This window comes from Pholis gunnellus (genome assembly GCF_910591455.1).
Source record: "Pholis gunnellus genome assembly, chromosome: 5".
Classification (NCBI taxonomy): domain Eukaryota; kingdom Metazoa; phylum Chordata; class Actinopteri; order Perciformes; family Pholidae; genus Pholis; species Pholis gunnellus.
This window is the reverse complement of record NC_136531.1, coordinates 15,026,689-15,048,995: the sequence shown is the minus strand read 5'-3', so window position 1 is coordinate 15,048,995 and position 22,307 is coordinate 15,026,689. Positions and strand designations below refer to the sequence as shown.

Sequence of the window (22,307 nt, the reverse complement as noted above, 5' to 3'; positions counted from 1 at the left end):
TGGCTGCTGTGAGACATAAACAATAGGCTAATCTGCAATTGTTGATACGTTGTCACGTAGCTGATACTTGTTGTGATCTTATCACAAATGAAAGACGGGAAGAATTAAATAAATGCTGCTTTTCTGCTGAATTTTGTCTTGAATGTGTATTGCCTCCTTCATGACCTAATTGTCCTAAATATCATGCTTTACATATAGTTACCTATTGCTTGCACTTGTTTTAGTCTGCACTTATATATTGTTAGGTTTGTGCTCTACATTGCTTTAGATGACAGCAGCTTTCATTATCGACTGTTTTTTTTTGTATAATGTTATTTTGGCATCCTGACAAGATGCAAGAGTTGAAAATGATCTTGCTGGCACTTACTGATGTATTTACAGAAATGGTGATGGGTTTTCTCTGTAAAAATAATCCAATTAACTAAAGTAGCACCAGCTTCATCTTCTTCTCTTCTTCCTCTTCCATTTCTTATCAGTGCCATTCACTGCTGTCAAGCCCAGATCCCATATCGCCATCCCTTTTTATCCCCCTGCCTCATCTCACTTTAACACCTCAACCTCTCGAGGCCCCTGTTTCTCCATCCATACCGGCCTTCCCTCACGCTCTCTCGCTCATCCTGACCTATCTACTGTCCACTTCTTCCTTTGAGCCTGTTCTCTCCCTCCTTCTTTCCGACCAGCCCTTGCTTTTTCTCCCCACCACTCCCTCGGCTATCCATCAGACTGAGTAATGGCCATCAGCGCAGAGAGTCACCCTGCAGCTGTCTGGGACAGACACTGATCACACACACAGTCACTTTGGGCTGAGGGCACAGCCATCCATTTTGTACATGGTCTCGTCCAGCTCACAGGCCACTGTACTTTCTAGGCTGAAGCAATTACAGCCCAAATGGTACGGATGAGGCTGATCACACCTACTTGAGGTGAAAGGTTGACTATGTCGTGCTTTTTATTGCACAACTGAATCCCCACTGTTTGTACAATTGACTTCACAGTCGTTTGAGACGGCTGAATCAAGTGGGAGTGCGGCAGTTATTAACAGCGGATAGTACTTGCTGTGTATTGATCAGTTTTCTCCTCAACCTTGATTATTGTAACAATAAGAGGGATTGACTCCGGTGTCCACATTTACATGGTTTGTTTATTGACCTATTCTGTTCTCTTTTACAGTTTCCCCAGCATTTACGACCCTGGGGCTTAAGTGAGCCAATGAGCTAACATCACAGAAATTAACAAGGTTGTTTTCTTTCTGTGCTGATCACCCAGAGTACATTTAAACCAGGCTTGGACTAATTTTCCTGGCCAGTGATTGTGTGCTTAAATCCAAACAACACAGACTCCTGTTGACATATTGAGACGACCTATACCTCCCATTTACTAGTTTGTCAATTGGCCACAACTCAGTTATAGCAGTCTCTGAAGTACCGTTTTTAAGCAGCGGCTGCACAAGGCTATCGAAGGGCACTGTAATAGACTTGAGGTTTATCCTTTGGGTGCTAACCCTCTTAATGATATCTTAATTGCCTTTTTGTTCATATTATGAAATTTTAATGGCCTTCTGAGCTTTTACCTACAGACCCAGCCATAGTCTGTTAGCCCCTCACATCAAGGCAGGTTATGACATAATTTGTCAAAATTGATGTCCCATTTGTCAGCTGGGAGCTACTTAATTATAGATGTGGAAACAGTTAAAGGAGAATGACCACTGATGTTGCTCTTGCTCGTAACAAAACAACGAATGAAAGGCAGCTCACCAAAATCTTTATGAGTGGAATATACACTATATTTCTTCTGTCAACATGAATTATATATACTATAGATGCAACATGGAAAGTAATATTGCACTATGTAAAGGCCTTTTAAAGGAATAGCTCAACGTTTTGGAAAATACACTGATCCGGTGTGGTGCTGTGTAGTTGCAGATTGGAGCGGACTCTGTGAAGAGGACCCGCTTCCTATGTAAATAAGGAGGGCCTAAGCTAACAAAAACACAAAGATCCTTAGTTTCAGGGGATTATACATAGTAGTTATGAATATGATATTCCATTTCTACCACCAAATCCCCCACAATTCAACAAACCGGCCCTTTAAGTGTGTTTCAGCTATAAATTGATAATGTGATCAGACTACAGTTGGTTATTTGCTAATATTATATCTGTTTCAGTGACGATCTGTTTACACATCTTTTTTTACATAACTGAGAACAAGTGAAAGCCTTAAAAGACCTGCACATCCATGGTACACCCACACAGATGTTTCCACATATTTTGATTGATTGGATGTCCTTTCGCGACCGTGTACAAACTGTTGTTGATTGACATGCCCCTTACACTACATGGGATATATTACACCTTTATTATTCGTATAGGCCATTTTCACAGAAGCTATTTTGACATGTCCCAGTAGGAAAAGCACAGTTGGAGGTAATACAATTAACTGTGACTAAACTTGATTTTGCTGCTCCGTATTTCACAGTGCTTGCTTCCTGTCACTGAGACATTGTTAATGTTGTTAGTAACACCTGCTTTTCCGACTATTAACTCAACATGTCTGCGGTGAAAAAATGGAATTTGTACAAAGAGTTCTGTGACGTAATTCCGAAGCATAGCTCCACCTGAGATCGATCTGAGCAGAGGTCTAATCAGCCACAGTGATTGAGAACATCTGTGGGCGAGTGCAGGGCCTTTATAACAACACACGTACACGGCAAAAAAGAAAAATAATTTCCCCAAAACAAGTACAACTAGATGTTAAGATTAACAAGCATACATGTTTAGCTAATAGTGTGCAGGCTCAATCGTTGCCGCAGTCCAACCTCTGACACTAAGTAGCAGGTAATTAGTGTCAGAGGTTGTGTACATAAACAATTAAACATTGTCATATTAGGTAAGGCCGTAGGACACCTAAGTTATTTATTGTTTATTTTTTCTGAGAATTTTGTGATTTTAATGACCCGAGGACGAGTTTACACTCTACAGTTACAGAAAATGTGGGCTTCTGGATTTCTCAAAAGTCAACATCTTTAAATGCTACTTTTTATAGGCAACACAATCTTAACATTTAAAGTTAAATTAAATAGAAATGTAGATGATTAGTATTTCTCCTCCAAAACTAAAATCGAAATGTGTGAGATTCAAGTGTCTAGTGACATATTTGTTGACGCGTTGGATGGCACCAGAGACATTTGAAATCATGACCTCTGTGTTTCTACATTCCTGGCTACGGCCCTGATCACATCGTGACGATAAGCAGATTTCAAGGAACAATATACATAGAAAGTCATGGAAAGAAACTAAGTAGAGTTTTTCAAGTACAGTACTTAATGAATATTTCCATTTTATTACACTAATTATTTCTATTCCACTACAGTTCAGGGGTGGTGGCTGTACTTTTACTGATCTATTTTCGTGATCCATATAGTACATTGGATGTTAGGATTACATACAAAACACATGATCACTTTTAAAAATAGACAATGACAACTACACGTACACATTGATGTGCCAGTAATAATAATAATAAGCTTCAGTAGTATAATATATAATGACACAACACTTCCTGGGGCCATTTGTCCACGGTGGTGAAGAATGTATGACCTCAACAAGTACTAAAAAAATCAACAATTGAATATGTTGTGTGCTTTTCAGCTATTTCTAACTATGAAATGAGCAGTTCTCAAGCTCCCTCTTCATCTTCAGGAATTTAAAAAAAAAGAAAGAAAGCGGGTAGACGCGAGGGGGCGACGTTGGTCTCTGTAACACCCTAACGGAGACATGGACGGAGAGGGGAGCTGCTGTGCGCTCTGCTCGGAGATCCGACTTCAGTGTCAGCTCGATTCAGTCACACAGCTACGGCTCAGACATGGGCTGGAAATCCATCCAACGTCTCCGCTTTGTTTCTTCTGACTTGTATGGCGAGAGGCAGAATCGCGAGTCGCTCGCTGTTTAATCCACTGCACAATGGGCACGTCGCTTTGCATTACGGCCGATATTGTTGCACTCTGTCTATTGCATATAGAATTAGAGACTTATGCTAATTAACTTCAATTACGCTCTTTTTCATCTTTTTGTCGTCATCCTCCAAATGCAAGTAGTTAGACCCCCGCCATTTGTGTTTCCCTCGCAACAAACCATTTGCATATTTAATTCATGCTTTATGAATTAAATTAGCGCATGATGCAACTGCTCTACAGTTATGGCCAGCATGAGAGGGGGTTAATGATCAGAATGGGAAGATAGGGGAACTAATAGACTCCAGGCTATTAGCAACACGGTAGGACTGAATGAAGTACGACGCTTCATTACACTGAATTAAAGTAACTCATGTGTGATCCTGCTCTGATGGAACCTTGTATCATACTGATGCTCACTACCAAACACACTGGAGATATTACTTTATTTGAAATCCTTTCTTTTTTTTCTATCGTGCCTATGTGCTTCATGTTTTAGAGAGAGAGAGAGAGAGAGAGAGAGAGAGAGAGTGAGTGTGTGTGTGTGAGAGAGAGAGAGAGAGAGAGTGTGAGTGTGTGTGTGAGAGAGAGAGAGAGTGAGTGTGTGTGTGTGAGAGAGAGAGAGAGAGAGAGAGAGAGAGAGAGAGAGAGAGAGAGAGAGAGAGAGAGAGAGAGAGAATAGCCATGGCACGGCGGGGTATTGCGTCACTATCTTTACTTGCGCAGGCACTTTACATGGTGGTCTTCGGCTGTGGGCATCCTTGCTACATTCTGACTCATGCAGATACCAAACTGTTTAAATAGTTGCGTCAAGAGCAACCTTGTGAGGGTCGATATTGTTATTGAATATTGAGAGCAATTTGTCACACTGAAAAGAAAGAAAGAAAAAAAAATATGGTCATAGTGACTTTTGGCAGTTTTTCTTTTTTTTTAAATCAACAATATTCAATATTCAATATAATTTCAAATTTCAGAAATACCAGCACTCCCTGGCAGCTGTAATATTATCTGCACAGAGCCCCGCCGATGCCAACTGTCACCCACTGTCCATTCGACTTTCTTAATTCGCTCGATGTGTAAAACATTTAATGTTGCTGCTACAACTGAGGCTGGGCATGGAGGAGAGAAGAGAGAGGAGCGCAGCGGCACTTAACTGGTTTTGTTATGAGGGCCCGATTGTGTGCTCTCTAGCTGGCGTCGCAGAGCCCCAATCAGGTGCCATTACACCCGGTGTTTGAGAATACCATTGGCTGGTGGGGAAAGGAGCTGTGCGCAAAACCAACCCCGCTGCTCACACTCGCCTTACAGAAGCCGAGCTGCGAACATCATCCGCTTTGAGCGCTTAGGCGCAGTGATTACATCCTCTCAGAGCGAGATAGAGAGAAAGTCCTGTTATTCGCCAGTGTTCCTTTAGAAGTTGCATTTGTTATAGATTCCGTCGGAGCGTGAATGGGACTTTTTACTGTCTTCTTTTTTTTTTCTCCTCATGTGGAATTTCCTCTGTTCTGTGACTTTGTGTGAAGAACGGGCAGTCTGTTCTGTGCACAGGGAGTGTTGGCTTTGCGTCCTGGCTCCAGCCTGCAATGTTTGCGCCGACGCCAAAACTCACAGACCGGTGCAGAATTGATTAAAACAGAGAAGCTCGGATCAAATGGCTGTGCTTCTCACAGCTGAAACGACACAATGTTCCACTGACCCGAGGCAGAGGCAAGGAATTTCACAAGCGGACAGCTTTGTTGCCGTTTATTTCATTGTTTTTTTACGGACAGAGAAAATGGGAAATGCTCATTTCTTGTAAGAAAAGGGAATAACACTTTTTTTAATCGTCTTGAAGTGCACTTTGTGAGAGGAAGAGGAGATGATTTGGTTAATAATCCTGCTCTCCATCCTGGATGGAGCGGTCTCTCAGCTACACTACTCCGTGCCAGAGGAGCAGGAACCTGGCTCTGTGGTTGGGAATATTGCAGAGGATTTGGGGCTGGACATTACCAAACTTTCCGCTCGCCGCTTTCAGACGGTGCCTAGTTCACGGACACCTTATCTGGAGGTTAACTTAGAGAACGGTGCACTCGTGGTGAAGGAGAAAATTGACCGGGAAGAAATCTGTAAGCAGACCATCCCGTGCCTATTGCACCTGGAGGTGTTTCTGGAGAACCCACTGGAGCTCTTTCGCGTGGAGATCGAGGTGATGGATATCAACGACAATCCGCCCAGCTTTCCCGAGACGGACATTTCCGTGGAGATATCGGAGAGCGCCATCCCCGGGACCCGTTTCCCAGTGGAGAATGCCTTTGACCCTGACGTGGGCACAAACGCGCTCAGCACATACGCCATAACGAATAATAACTATTTTTACCTTGACGTGCAGACGCAGAGCGACGGGAACAAGTTCGCGGAGCTGGTGCTGGAGAAGCCGCTGGACAGGGAGCAGCAGGCGGTGCACCGCTATGTGCTGACTGCTGTGGATGGCGGCATCCCGCAGCGGACCGGAACGGCTCTCCTGGTCGTCAAAGTTCTGGACTCTAATGATAACGCGCCCACCTTTGACCAGTCTGTGTACTCTGTTAACCTGCGGGAAAACTCTCCGGTGGGCACTCTGATCATTCAGCTCAACGCCACGGATGTTGACGAGGGACAAAACGGGGAAATCGTTTATTCTTTCAGCAGTCACAACGCCCCGCGGATAAAGGACTTATTCAATATTGACGCCAGAACAGGAAGGATAGAGGTGGCGGGTGAGGTGGACTTTGAGGAGAGCAACACGCATCAGATTTATGTCCAGGCTAAGGATTTAGGGGCTAATGCGGTCCCCGCGCACTGCAAAGTGCTGGTCAAACTCGTGGACGTGAACGACAACACACCAGAGATCGGTTTCAGCACTGTGACTGAATCCGTGAGCGAGCAGGACGCCCCGGGCACCGTGATCGCACTTTTTAGCGTCTCAGACCGGGACTCTGGTGAGAATGGACACATGAGCTGCGATATAGTGGGAGACGTTCCTTTCAAGCTGAAATCGTCTTTTAAAAACTACTACACCATTGTGACGGACGGGCCGCTGGACAGAGAGAACACAGATTCCTACACAATCACTGTGGTGGCCAGAGATAAGGGTCAGCCTTCGCTCGCCACCAGCAAGTCCATTAAAGTGCACGTCTCCGATGAGAATGACAATGCGCCCCGTTTTACGCATGCTGTGTATGATGTGTATGTGACTGAGAATAATGTGCCCGGTGCTTTCATTCACGCCGTGAGCGCCCTGGACCCCGATGTAGGACAAAACGCTCTTATTACTTACTCCATATTGGAGTGTGACATACAGGGCATGTCTGTGGACACGTATGTGTCCATAAACCAGGACACCGGCTACCTTTACGCGCTGCGCTCTTTTGATTACGAGCAGCTGAAGGAGTTTAGCTTCATGGTCCAAGCGAAAGACTCTGGTCCCGAGGAGCTCTTCTCCAATACCACTGTAAGTGTGATCATAGTTGACCAAAATGACAACGCTCCCACTGTCATAGCCCCCATCGGCAAAAACGGCACAGCCAAAGAGCACCTCCCGCGCTCTGCGGAGCCTGGCTACTTGGTGACGCGCATTGTGGCTATGGATGCGGATGATGGCGAGAACGCACGGCTGTCCTACAGCATCCTGCGGGGCAACGAGATGGGGATGTTCCGCATGGACTGGAGGACAGGGGAGCTGAGGACAGCCCGCAGGATCTCTCCCAAGCGGGACCCGCAGGGCTTCTACGACCTGCTGATCGAAGTCAGGGACCACGGGCAGCCCCCTCTGTCCTCCTCCGCGAGTGTGAGTGTAATGTTAGTGGACAGCGTGGTCGAAGGCCGCAGTGGGGATCGAGGCTCTGCCTCCAAGGCAAAGGAGACCTCCCTTGACCTCACCCTAATTCTCATCATCGCCTTGGGCTCCGTGTCTTTCATTTTCCTCCTGGCTATGATCGTGCTGGCCGTGCGCTGCCAAAAGGACAAGAAGCTCAACCTGTACACTTGCCTGCTGGCCGGTGAGTGCTGCCTGTGCTGCAGCTCGTGCTGTAGCAGGCAGGCTCGAGGACGGAAACAGAAGAAGCTGAGTAAATCTGACATCATGTTAGTTCAGAGCACCAACGTGACGTCAGGGGTCGGGCCCGTCGGGCAGGTGCCTGTGGAGGAGTCTGGTGTGGGCGGCGTGGGGGGGGGCTTCGGCTCCCACCACCACCAGAACCAGAACTCCTACTGCTACCAGGTGTGTCTGACACCGGAGTCCGCCAAAACGGATCTGATGTTCCTCAAACCGTGCAGCCCCTCCCGCAGCACTGACACGGATCACACCAACCCCTGCGGCGCCATAGTCACGGGTTACAGTGACCAACAACCGGACATCATATCCAATGGCAGTATTCTCTCTAACGAGGTAAGAAAAGCCCGAATCAGCTGCTATCGCCCACGGCTCCACTTCATATGTATTAAAAGTGCACAAAACCGCGATTTGAAGGGTTAACCTCATTTTATAGATCCCCAGAAATCTACAGCTGTGTCTGCTTCATGTCAAAGTGTGTTATTCACTCAGGTCACGCGCAACAAAAGTCCCCGAGAGGATGGAAGTGGTATCTGCTATTGACTTGGCTGTTCTGCTCAGTGGCCTTTAATCATTGTCAAGCGTAATGGTGATTGGACATGTCAATTGTTGAATCTCATGTGGCCTTTTAGTTGTATTCGCAATAGACTGCTATCAGATCAACCTTTAGATCGTGTGCAAATAGGCATTGTGAGACAAAATGATTTTGGGCAAAAAATTAATTTTCCAGTCAAACCACGAAGTTGGAAAAAGCTTTTTTTCAATGCTATTTATTCTTTGTTTGGTGCAGTTTTGATCTAACTGATATATTACGCTATGCAGTTCTTGTTGAGAAATGAATTCAAAATTAGCAATCAGCAGACTTTGCATATTTGGGTTACCCCAAAGGAATGGTGGGGCTCTTATAGTCCAAATTATACATTTAGTGAAGGGGAAACACACAATGCTTAAGTGTGTCAGAAACTTAGTGGAAAAATCCCACCAAGAGAGCATTTTTTGTGTGAAATATTTACTATGTTTGGTTACATCAGCAGCCTTCTGAAGCACAGCAACATTTAGTTGATGTATCCTCATTATAGATTACAAAGTTTCGGTGGAAAACCTCACTAGGAGAAGGCAGGAGGCGAGTAACGTAACGGTCCTGTTTTGTGTTCAGCCTGTGCGTGCTGCGCGGGGAGCTGTGGAGTTCGGGGCTTTCTGTTGATTGCGGTGTGGCTGGAGTTGAGCCAGACAGCCAGTCACAGCCTTGTCTTTCCTGTGCGTTAAGTATGCTGTGCACGACCCGGCACAGCAGCACCGTGAACAAAGGTTGTTCAGTTTCAGCATCGCGCAGCTCAATCATTTACGCATTCAATCGCCTCCCTAACACACTACTCTCGTCTCCTCTCGCCCACTCACTCACCTAGTGGATGCGCGCACTGTCGGTTCCCCCCGCCTTGCGCTGCCCTTAGCTTCTTCTGTTGAGGTTACATGTTGACAACCACTGAATGTTGGCACTGAATTTTGGCAGTTATGTTCCTCTTATGCAGCGTGAACCTCCTCCTTGTGTATTTACTAATGTGCCTTCTTGGCATTAGTCGTGATCAAATGTGTTTCTGTGTGTTTTCTCTAGACAAAACACCAACGAGCAGAACTCAGCTATCTGGTGGACAGACCAAGACGTGTCAACAGGTAGTCAAAAGCACACACGCACACACCTGCACACACACACACCCACCCACACACACACACACACACACACACACCTACACAAACACACACACACACACACACACACACACACACCATATAATTACCAATGTGCAAAGCCTAGTGAGGCAGACACCAGCCATCACCAGAGGACCTGTAACATCCAATAGGCCTCATGGAACCAAGGTTATTCACATATCTATAAAATTGAATATTACATCCATCCGTGTGAGCCTCGTATATTCTGCATCGATAATTGTGGCTTTGAGAGGCTACATGGTTCCCAACGTATCCATAACGTTCATCTTCAATTTGGCATCACTCCCATAACTGACATAGTATTGCCTATTACAGCTCTAATGCTGGATTTCATTACATGCCATGTGTAACATCCAATTTAGCCTCTTGCCGGGCACCGTGACTGTATTAACGCGGTGTTGATGTCTGATTCTCCCCCTCTTTCTCCTTTTCTCTGCCCCCTCATCTAATCCCCCGTCTTCCCTTTCTCAATATTGTATCTCGACCTCTCTCTCTCTCTGACCCCTCCATTCTTTTCATACCTCTCCATCTCTTTTCTCTGACTATCTGCTCTCACTTTCCCTGCCTCTTACAGTTCGGCATTCCAAGAGGCAGACATCGTCAGCTCCAAAGACAGTGGGCACGGTGACAGCGAACAAGGCGACAGTGACCACGATGCCACCAACCGGGGTCATTCGGCCGGTAAGGCCCCCCCCCCCCCCCATTCCAACACACACACACACGAACATCACGTAATTACACTGTCATTTCAGTGCTCAAACACCCTCCCCTACAATCCGCTTCTTCCATAGTGTGTGTTTGCGAATGTGAATGTGATAATGCTGAATTGTTGGTGCGGACCGGTGACTTTTAATTTCCTTAATTTGAGAGTGTGCAAAGGCCCGGGCTCCGGTGTTACTGGCTGGCTGGCATGAGCAGGCCCCTGAGGTGTTGATTGTATTTCACACCCGGGTGAAAGGGAAGAATATTTGGGGAAATTTCTTTTCTTTCTCTGCCTCTCGCTGTTCTCCTTCTCTCTTTCTAACGCCAAGTGGTGCTGAAAGGACAGCGACTCACCGCAGAGGCAGTTTAGTGCTTTAGTGACTCAAATCAATAGGTTCACTCAAGTGCGAGGAAAAGGCATGGGAGCTAAATTGATGTAATGAGATGCATTTCAATCAGCCTCGCAGTTGGTCTATTGTACTGCCTTTGTTGGTTATAGTTTCCGCTAATCAAGGACATTATCAGCTTTGGATCCCTTGGTTTTGTCGGCCAAAGCTTGAGCATAAGTCAAGGCAAACAAAACGTTGGAATTAGGGAAAATGTTCTCTCCACTTCAGGTATATTTACGGACTCTCTTTTACATTTTACAGTGCAGCAGTTTTTTTAGACAAGGCTATAGTTTTTATCCTTAGCCTCGCCTTGTTCTCTCTAAAATTCCATTAGGCTAGTACCTGTTTATTGATCAAAGTGGAGTCAGACAAAATGTGGAGCAACACAAAATCTCATTTCATATTGAATTGCCCTTTCCTTCTGAGGGATTGTTCCACAGACTCATGTAAGACCCCTGTCTAGACCGGAGCCTGACAAATATCATATCAGTGCAGGGAATACAAATAGAGCAGATTAGATGGGTGTTGTAGGATAGTGAATGGTCCTCATCAGGCTCCACATTGTTTGGTATTATTAACGGAGCCAAAATAGAGAGCCAATATGCAGCAGTGGCAGTGTCACTGCCTGCCCCCGCAGAACAAACAGGCTGGGAAGGTATATCTGTGCAAGACTAAAACGCACACCTGGAAGATATCCAAAGGCTCACCCTTTTATTTGTCAAGAATACAAGGTTTTAATAAGTAAATAGTATGTTAAACATACAAGACGACAAGATGTTCTGGCCTGCGACTGTATTTTAAAATGCAATGCCTTGAATTCCCTCTTGCTGGTTTGATTGCACAGTTAAAGGACCACATTTATGAACAAATGACATGTTTCCTCAGCTTTATCTGGCTCCGAGCATGCTCATTTGGCATTGGCCTGGGAGTGTACCCAGTTGGTTCTGTGCTCTGTACTCTCTACGAGGAAACCAACATTTGTTCCTCATGTTGAATTTAGAAGGGAACAGCTTACCACGCCATGGGAGGTAATATCACACGACTGGTATTTGGAAAGAGGGACACTTGGGTTTCACAGACTTCAGTAAACAACAAAACCAGATGGAGAGAGAGTGAGAGTGTGAGAGAGAGTGTGTGTGTGTGTGTGTGTGTGTGTGTATGTGAAGGTATACCATTGTATGATTTAATGTGTAGGCGGATACATGATACCTGTATGTAATCCGCTTGTGTGTTTTGCGGAGGAGAAAACAAGGCGAGGGGATGATATCTGTATTGAAAAGGAGTTTTCCTTTGAGGTGGTGCTCTGGAAGGCTTAAATGAGATCCAGTTTAAGAGGAGTGGTAGCTAATGGCGCTATGCCAGGTGTATAGTTTGCCGCTATTTAGGCATACCCATTGCTTATTTCTCTCTACGAATATGTGAGACTTCCATTATATAGGGATGGGACCATTATTGGTTATCTCATCGGTGTATGCTATGGTCTGTTCGTACGCTTATAGGACTTCAATGCTGAGTGCATGTTCTTCACTTTAGCATAAAGACGGTAGAGAGCAAAAAGGAATAAGCCTGAGCCATGTATAGACCACGTGCATTTGTTATGCACTTTTGTAGCGATGTGTGCTTAAGCAAGAAAATCCATGTGTGCACACACACACACACACACACACACGCACACACATATGTTTGGCATGCTCCGACAGCATCCATTCCCGCATTCTGTGTGTGTGTGTGTGTGTGTGTGTTTGACACACACACATTCTCTTCCAGGGTTTTGTGGCAGGGTCTCATCCTTCATTCTGTCTCCCAAACACGCTGGCTCTCCGCAACACTCGGCTGATCAGTAATTCATTTCTAGAACCTTTGCATAGCAATTATCAAAGGAGGGTTAGAGGCAAGGTTTCCTCACGGGACCGCGCAGCAACGCTCTCCCTTTTGGTGCACCTCAGAATATTTCAAATCAAGGGAAAACCATTTCCAGTTGGCATATCATCAACTACACCTGCCGTTGCTTCCCGCTCGGCCGCTTGTCTGACACTCTAGCAAATAAGTCTCCTGACGTGGTTTTAAATCAAAGGGACACTGCCTGTGAGGCTGGGATATCACCGGATACCTTTAAAAAGTGGGCAAATGGCTTTTCTGAAAGCAGCGTGCCTGGAGCGAGGCACCGCTGCGCCTGGAGCCAACGCGCTATTGATTGACAACCACACCCCCTCCACACTCCCTTTTTTTTTAGGTTGCTTGATTCAAATTAGACACCATTTCCCCTCATTATTTCCCTCATCATCTTAATAGAAGATAGCGGCAAGCGTGAGCAAGAAAAACAAAAAAAAGGTGACAGATAAGAGAGGATTAAATATTCATCAGAAAAAAAAATTGGCATCTCAGAAACGTTCAATCAGCTGCGGAAGGCTGCGTGACGGGTGGGAGACTGGAAACGATCATTATCATGACGTTTGTTTTGGTGAGAACAACAGCCGTGACAAATGGGACAATTAAATCACTGTGGCAACGGTGTATTAGATGGCTGATTATGAATTAGCGGCGGGCACCGTGTTGCAGTTTCCCATGTCAGGGAGCTGTCAGATGAATTTAGCATACAGGCTTTTGAAACACCCTCCTCTCAGGCCCTAGATACTGACAAAACTGGAAGCCGTGATCCCTCAGTCTAAGATCCATGAGACCAAAAAAAAAAGATTTCAGGTTTATATCAAAAGCTCACGATGAAAAAAGAAAAAGAGACCTTTCTCACTATGAACCGTAATACGTTGAAAAAAGACTGAATGCTTAAAAATACAACAATGTTGCTTAAATAGTGACAAAAGAAAAGCACAAAAAGGTCACCAAGCAGAACACCTTTAATGTAGGAGAAAATATTCAGTTCTGTTGTAAAGAGGCACATTATTTTCATTATTCATTTTAAATTTCTGGATCAATTGTTTTGCCTGTTAAAATAGTTAAAAATGCATTACTGAGTTGAAAGTGACATCCATTAAACATAAAACATGTTTACATGCTTTAATGTTCAAAAAACATTATTTTTCATACTGTCTGTCTGAATAGAACTGTATTCACCGTCTTTCTGAAACACCCAGTTTTAGCGCCTGTGCTTTAAGCCCCTTCACAAAAAATCCCAGTCAGCTCTTATTGTCTTGCGAGAACAATATGGTGCACCTTTGCAAATATTATTCTCTTGGGTAAATATAATCAGATGGGTATCTCAATGGCTTGTTGAATCAATTGTTTTATTTTTAGTCAGCCCACAAAATACTCACTGGGTTGTCTTAATTCCCAGTTTGTGGATTGGTAGTCACTCCAGATACCCAGATGTACTGTATGTTAACAAGCACAGAAAATGCTATTTTTGTTCATATGTTCCTCTCAACTTAAAGCATTCAATAAGGAGTAAGGAGACTAGAACACCTAAAATGTACAACCTGTAAAGGGTTGTTAAATTGCACAGAAAGTACAGTATATGTGCACACTCAAGTATTCAAAACCCCACCAGCAGAAGGTCACACAGAGAGGGAAGTATTTCAATGTAAAAATTAAAAAGTAAAAATCTATTACAGCAACTAGGATAAAAACATTGCCTCATTAAAAAAAATCAATTTGAATTTAGCTTGTAACAGGTGGAGATGTCACTACTTCTTCTAAGCTGAGTCTCTTGTTGAATATCAATAAAAGTCATAGCAGAGAAAAGAAGAGATTAATCAATTTGATTAACTAATTGACTAGTCTACTTCCTGCAACAGGCCTTTCTTATCTGGCCTTTTCATATCATAATAAAGATGGGTGGAGGAGTGGATTCCAGAATTACTGAGAGGATGTGTGGAAATGAATCAAAACCACAATCAGAGCTTGTAATGTGATGATTACCGGTACACTGAAACATCTTGTTGAGTGTCTTGATGAATGTGTGCGTGGTATGAAAAGGCTGTGCTTTCTGAATGAACTCAACAGCACAGAGTGTTCCCACCAATGAACTGGATGAAAAAGAGGACACAAGCCTTCTTGCAAATGACTCAAATCAGGTGAAAAACGTAAGATCAAGAAGAGAAAAAAAAGATGCACTCTTCTTGTCTAAGACAGGGGCCGTGGATATTTAGGTTAGTTTAGGCTGTGAGCAGAAATCTCAGTCATGGGACTCATACATCTGCTCTTTGGCCATGAGTTATACACATATCCTTTCTGCTCAGAGATGTAGCCATCAGTGAACATCTGCTCCATCTATGCTGTGACGCTAAAATTCCTACAGAAAAAAACACAATGTCAAGATATCTGTTGATAATGCTCAAATTAAACTCAGGTGTTGGGTAATCCGACCCGTGACCAGTAGCTTTAATTACACTGCCTTCTAAAGGGATACAGAACCTGAAACAGAATCACATTTGCGTCACATAAATAAACAAGTATGTGGATTGGTGGTAAAAAAAAACATGAATTCCTTTTACTTTTAACATTGTGCTGAGATGTGGGCATGTAGTCATGTGGCTACAAAGAAGTATGACTGGGCAAGAGACACAAGTAGTCAAACAGTGGCACAAGTTTTAACCAAAGGCCCACGTTAGCAAAAATTGGAGGGAGGTGGAGGGGTTGCGTAACAGCGGCTTGAACGAACTGAAGGTAGAGAGACAATCATATTTAAAGAAAGACAGCAGCAAGATGATAGGCTAACGATGTCCTTGTGTCGTTGTGCTATTGGCTAGAGAAACCCGCTGATCTAGACAGCTGATATGATTGACAGCCCCGAACAATAACAGCAAGGAAATAATGAGTGTGCCTGCATGAGGAGTGATGGCAGATGTATGGTAAATAAGCTTTGGGCTTAGGCACGCAAGAGTATAGTCTTCCTGTCTGAACTTACGCTAGAGCTTCATTTGGAAGAGAAAACAACAGACCACCATTGCAGTTTCCCTATGAAATGAGGAATAGTCCTCAACATTTTGGCTGTACTCACTTTTAGTTTTACTTACAAAGAAAGTGATTTAGATCACTGGTTCACAACCCTGTCCGGGGAAAATTAGCTATTTGATCTGTGTGCGCTGCTCCTGTTGCAACTGGCAAGCTAACATGAGTAAACCGATAAAGTGTAGAGTTTATCTGGAAGAGGCAGGAGATGTGGTCTAATATACAGTGCTCTAATATAGCTTACAAAAATGATCCTAACCTTTATTTTGGTGGTTATAAACAGCATTGGCCTGTCTGTAAGAAAGTCAACAGTATGGTTTCTTTAATATGATCAACGTGTTAGCTCGATTAACTGGTCTGATTCTCATTTCTTGCCCCGTCTGACTTAGTTCACCGTGCTCACAGTTACTCTGGTGAGAAAAATCGTACAATGAATGATAGGAATGATGACCAGAACTTAGAAAATGATACCACGGTTGTCGTAAACCAGAATTATCCTTTAAAAGGTAAAGTTCGACATTGTCAGTGAATGTCTGAGACAAAGTCGGGTCAGGACTAAGTAATGAAAAGCGTCGAACTAGGGGGCATTATTAATCAAAGGTTCATCAGGCCAAATCAGGCCAAACGGCCATCTTGGCTTTCCTTGCCAGCTCAGTCACAGTTTAAAAAACATGGAAAATGGTAGCTGCCTCTCAAAGACTCTGAACAGTTTCTCCGTCTGTCATTACTGGATATGGTGGAAGCCATCGTTCTCTGTTTTGGCCCTGGGAGGTCTCTGGTTTACTAATCACAGCCTCACTGGCCAAACCCGAGGAAGCTGTGGTACTCATGCCGTCCCGAGCTGCTGTCAAAATATTGACATTTTGTGTCTGTATTCTCTCCGGAACAGTGGAGGACAAGATGAAAAACAAGAGGTATAGGGATGGAAGACACCCTCTACCTGGGGGACGAGGAGTGCTTTGTGAATTGTTTTTTCTTTCTTTTTTTTATAGAGAGAGAAAAAGAGATAAAGAGAGGATTAAAAGTGTGAGAAAAAAAAAGAGACAGAGAGGGAAATAGACACAGAGGGACTAATAGAGACAGAGACAGACGGACGGATGAGTGCAGGGAGGAAACAGCAGCAGATATATACCCACAAAGTGAATTCAAACATGGGACTCGTGTTTTCTCCGGATTTGTATTCCTTTATTTCCCCCACTCCCAGTAGCTGGATGTATGTCAGGCAGCGCAATTAGTCAAATCACACCGACGTGGGATTTCGGAAACACTCTGAGATGTAATGGGAAAAAAAGAACAGAAGTGCTGATTGCTTATTAGCAAGTAGATTGTGTTTGCATTGTGTAGCGCTGTTTACATCTCCCAGTGTGTGTGTGTGTGTGTGTGTGTGTGTGTGTGTGCGTGTGCGTTCTTCCTGTCTGATGAGGTCACGATGAGAGATGGGGCTGCTGGCAGGGCCTGTCATTGCCAGTCACTGTTTTGGTTGTTGTTTTTGCTTTCTGCCCGAGGAAGAAAAAGGTGCTTCACGGGAATCAACAGCCACTGGGTGTCATGTGCACATGGCCTGTCTGTCTGTTTACGTGCCCACATTTACATATCTCGGTGTTAAGAGAGTATTTTTAAGTGTGTGTTTGCAAACATATGTGTTGATGTCGCTGTTTTTTAAGAGTGAGCCGGCAGGCAAAAGTCACTGAGTAGTTTGGAAGCCAGTGACAAGAGCTTCTCCGAGCCTGATTTACGGTGAACGCTGCAGACTATATTTATACAGCATCTCCAGAGTACAATATGCCCCTGTGCCTGCTTAATAATATACTGAGATATAAGAAGTATGGAACAAACTGATCTTTCTCTTAATCCTTCGACGTTAACTCCATCTTCATTAGTATGCATATTTGCTTTCTGCGTAGCTGCATGTGCGTTTGGTTTTGCACCTGTGCTGCAGTCTTTCGGATGATTTGTTTGTACATTTAGAAGCATTGTGGCAATCAACCGCCTTACCGGTATAACAGCACAGAGATGATTGGAGGGTGTGAGGTCTACACCCTCGTGTGTCCGAGGAGGAATTTAATTTGCCAGAAGTCCATTAAAAGGCTAAAGGCTAACTGTGAGGTGGGGATTAACAGAAACACTTTGATTTATATGCCCCCAACATTTAAAGACGGATACAAATATACATTAGTTCCCAGGGATAAATCAGAGGGTAAATGCCACTCAAAATCCCAATTAGCATTTACAGATGTCCAAAACTACTTCTGCAGTTGATTTTTGGTTTTGTTCTCAACGTGATCACACATTTCTTCTTAGTCATTATTAAACCGGAACAGCCTGCAGCCCCACACGACCCTGAATAGTTAGATTTGATGGTGCTACAACTTAAAAATACATGAAGGCTAATGTTAAATTGGAGTTTTTTTTTAATTTCTGGTACTTAATATCCCTTCTCTACCCACCTCTATATCTTAACCCTCACCCGTCCCCATCTGTGAGGTCCAGGTCTTCCACTGTCTATCTGGCCATTGCTCTCTCCATCTGCGATTGCCCGGGTCTCCCCTCTCCTTCCTTATGGTTCCTGCAGTCTTGCTGCTTCTCCTGCCTGCTGTCTCTGTCTGTGAAATCTGTGACTCCCCCGTCCGTTTGGCCCTCGCTGTCCCTTGTCTGTGGGCTTCGTGTGTCCTCTGGCTCTCTGGCCACTGCACAGTCTTTGTTGCCTGTCTCGCTCCCCGTGAGGCCTGAGTGAGCAACACGATTATATCCACACAATGGAAACAAACACAAAACACAACCGCAGTGGTAGGTCTTAGACAATGTGTTGACAGTGCTGTTGTTAATAATACATGATATTTACATATGCATGGGTGTGGATGGCATAATACACAAAATATGATATTCATTCAAAGCTTTGCTTTTATGAAAGGTGGCTGTTCTGATACTGAATTATATTTAAAAGTCTTCTCAAATGTTGTGGTCAGACATGTTGAAAACTACATTCAATTAAAATAAAGCCAAATATATTTATACACCTAAATCAATAGATGTCCGATTCCTGTGCTGTTTTGCAGGTAAAAAGATATAATTTAATCTGAATCTTTAGTCACAGTTACATAATAAATTATTACGAAATTGTATATCACACTTTCCATAAAAATTATTCAATAATAATAATAAACATTATCTGTGACTTTTCTGCTGTACTGATAATTTTCCTTGATTTACTACAAGGAGCACTGTGCTTTACTGGCTTACTTCTGTTTGCTGTTCTAATCAGGCCTTTCTTAAGGGGAATATTAACTGCGACCAAAATTATTTTAAATCTGAAAACGCACAGTTAGAAATGAAGGCCACTTATACTGTATGAGCAAAGCAACATGCATGTTTAAATTATGCCCTTGCCTATTTGTCATTAGAAGACCGGTTGATATGATCTTACTTGTAGGAACACGTCTGAAATGCACAGACCAGTAGAGGGGCATCCAATCTGAGAATCAAAAGTGAAAATCACTTTTTCACCAGTGACACTTAACTCCGTACTCGCCTCTTTCACTTCATGTAAAGATAATCCATAATCTGCGACAGGCTGATACTTTGAGATGTGGTTTTATGTTTATGTTTTATATTATATGCAAGGGGGGGAGAATGTGGACAGGACATAGGACACCATTTGTCTTTCCTTAAAGCCTCCAGTAAAATCCTTTACACACCGTGGATGTGACGAATGAACAACACGAAAATACAAAATATTTGGCTGTGCATAATTCACATCAAAACTATTCATACCAGCAGCGATGCAAATTTGCAACAGCTGCAGAACTTTTTCACTAAAAGGTTTGAATATATTTGTGCAGAGGACGAACTACCGGGATCCTACTGACCCAAAGCAGCATGTGGCAGTCTGTGTGAGGTGAATTGTTATTTAGCCGAAGCAACTGTAAACTACTTTATGTTTTTATATTTTATTGTGAAAGGTAAGAACAGAATTAAGCTCGCTGTCGTGGTTCGACTCACAGAGCTTCTGTGTTGTTATTTTTACTGAATACGTCCGTTCCAAATAATGTAATTAATTGAAGCCTTTATTAGCATTTTGAAAACTCAGGAAAGTTGCCCTAGCGCCTTTGTTATTGCGTAATATGTGTGTAATATGTGTGTTCCATTTATTCACGTGCAAATTCTTCGCACAGAGGAAAGGGCCCTGGTGTGTGAAGGCCATAAAGGTCAAACTGCAATAGAACAAACCCAGCTCTTTACTATCTCATATTATGGCAGATAGGGTCAGAAATCAGCACCCACCAAATGCAGGTGAATGAAAACGCACAACAGAAAGACGCGTTTAGTAAGGTTAGCGTATGATTGGACAGAACTACACATTCGAAAGTCGCTGTTGTCAAGTGGTAGTGAATGCACAGTGTAGATTTCAGTTCGCCCATCAATAAATGCTGCAGCTCCTCAACACCTAAGTGAAGTTCCTGTGTCTTGCTTCAAAACATCACAACGATGACTATTATTGCCTTCGTGGCAGACAAGAAAAAAAAACCTGTCTGGAATATAATATTAAGTCATCATATTACTTTATTGGGATGGCTGTATTGATTTAATGTAATTATAACTTTCAACACTACTTACTCTTTAGCCTAGTATCTATTGATATGTATACGCTTGCATTACATTGTGTGTGTGTGTGTGTGTGTGTGTGTGTGCACATCTGCTTTTAGTAATAGAGGAACAGTGGTTTTATCGGTAGAATGGATCAGTAGAATAGATTTGTGTAAGTGGTCCCTGTGATCTGAAGCCTTCTCAGCCTCAGGGAATTACAGATCGTCTGCTTTTTGTGTTTCTCTCCCTCTTTTTCTTGTGCCTCTTTGCTGATGTATCGCTTTCCTCCTATGACCCTAAACTGCTTGTCTCCTCCTTTGATCCCCGCCAACAACGCTTTCCCACATGGCTCTTAACTGGAAAACCGGGAAAACTACAAATCCAATCTGCACAGGAGTAGAGAGTGGCTGCAGAGACTCATTATAATGATGACTCTGTTCATGTCTCTTGTTCCTTTCTCTTCCCTTTCATAAGCGCTCCCGTACTCTTCTCCCCCCCCCCCCGTCCCCGTGCTCCTCTCTTTATTCTCTCTAAGAGAAAGTAATTAACATAACTGGTACGTCTTTCATGCGGATCATGCGTTTGCAGGACTGCGTGTGTTATTCTATTATATCATTTCAGATGTTAATTTAACCTTTGTTATGTTGATATTTTGTTTTTGGCAGTATATTTAAGTCAATTACACACTTTGTCAATTTGTATAGGGATGATTGACATGATTAAGCAGTATTTTGTTGGTTTTTGTGGCGCATTTTTTAAGGTGATTGTGTTTCATTTGTGTGTGAGGATGATGGAATATGGATTCACATTTTGCCTCTTGGTGTTTGGGAATCAATTGTGAGTCTGAAGATGTTGATGTGGAGAGGGGGTGATGTTTTCATGACACCACATCACTTTGATTGCACATTTCATTCGGAATGAATGAGGTGAAGAGGAAAACAAACAATTCGCTTCATCAATGTTGGCCTTGTCTCTTTGATGAATAGCTTTTGCTGCACTTTTTCTGCTTGCGACATTGGCAAATGATTACAAACTTGTGTTCTACTCTTCTGGTTTCTTTCTCTCATCCCCTCCTCCATCTTGCCAATCCACTCCAAATATCCGCACCTCTTCTCTTGTGCCTCCTCTGCGTTTTTCCCTCTTACTTAAAATGCCTTACATTTCTGTGATCTTCCATTCACATTTCCACCTTTGTGTCCTGCAGGCGCTGACCTGTTCTCCAACTGCACGGAGGAGTGCAAGGCCCTGGGCCACTCTGACCGCTGCTGGATGCCATCCTTTGTGCCATCCGACGGGCGCCAGGGGCCGGACTACCGCAGCAACCTACACGTCCCCGGCATGGACGCCACCCTGCCCGACACTGAGGTACCTTCCTCCGTCAAGCTCTCCGACCAACTGACCATGACCTCAACCACCGCCTCGTTCAACGATAGGTCATTCTCCACCTTTGGCAAGGATGGTCAAAGGTCACAGTCACACCACAGCCTTCACCATCACCTCCATCAGCAACAGCAGCAGTACAGCTCCAGCACGCTAGAGAGGAAAGAGTATGATAGGGGGACCCTACCGTACAAACCTACCTTTCTCTGTGAGTATCAGTATGAAAGTTCACTGGGACCCTATGACTTCGGTCTGGTCCAGTACAGAGACTAGAGGAGGGGACGATTAATCTGCCCTTTGATTCTGATCTGGGCTTTTAATTTTGCTCATCAACTTTTACTTCTTTTGTTTTTTTAAAGAGTTTTAAAAACTATGACTTTTTGTTTTGTTGTATTGTTTTTACTTTGTAAATTTGAATTTCGCTCACCGAATGTAAAATGTAATCTATTATTGCTAACTCCCCTTCTCCAAAACCCACTTCGAACACTTCAATCTTACCTTTTCTAACGCTAAATACTGTCTGTAAATATGTGACTAATTAATAAAATAAACAAAAATTGAATTGGACACATTTTAAACTGCTGTTGCCCCTTTTTCT

General features: G+C 43.6%; 1 protein-coding gene across 1 annotated transcript; it reads left to right on the top strand.

Moving 5' to 3' along the window:
* Positions 1–5,807: 5,807 nt before the first annotated feature.
* Positions 5,808–21,982, top strand: LOC306696417 (protocadherin-10-like; the record flags this gene model as incomplete). The annotated part of the gene is made up of 4 exons (XM_079160021.1): positions 5,808–8,354; positions 9,631–9,689; positions 10,321–10,427; positions 21,534–21,982. 4 exons carry the CDS (start codon positions 5,808–5,810, stop codon positions 21,980–21,982), a joined length of 3,162 nt encoding a protein of 1,053 aa, XP_079016147.1.
* Positions 21,983–22,307: the final 325 nt, after the last annotated feature.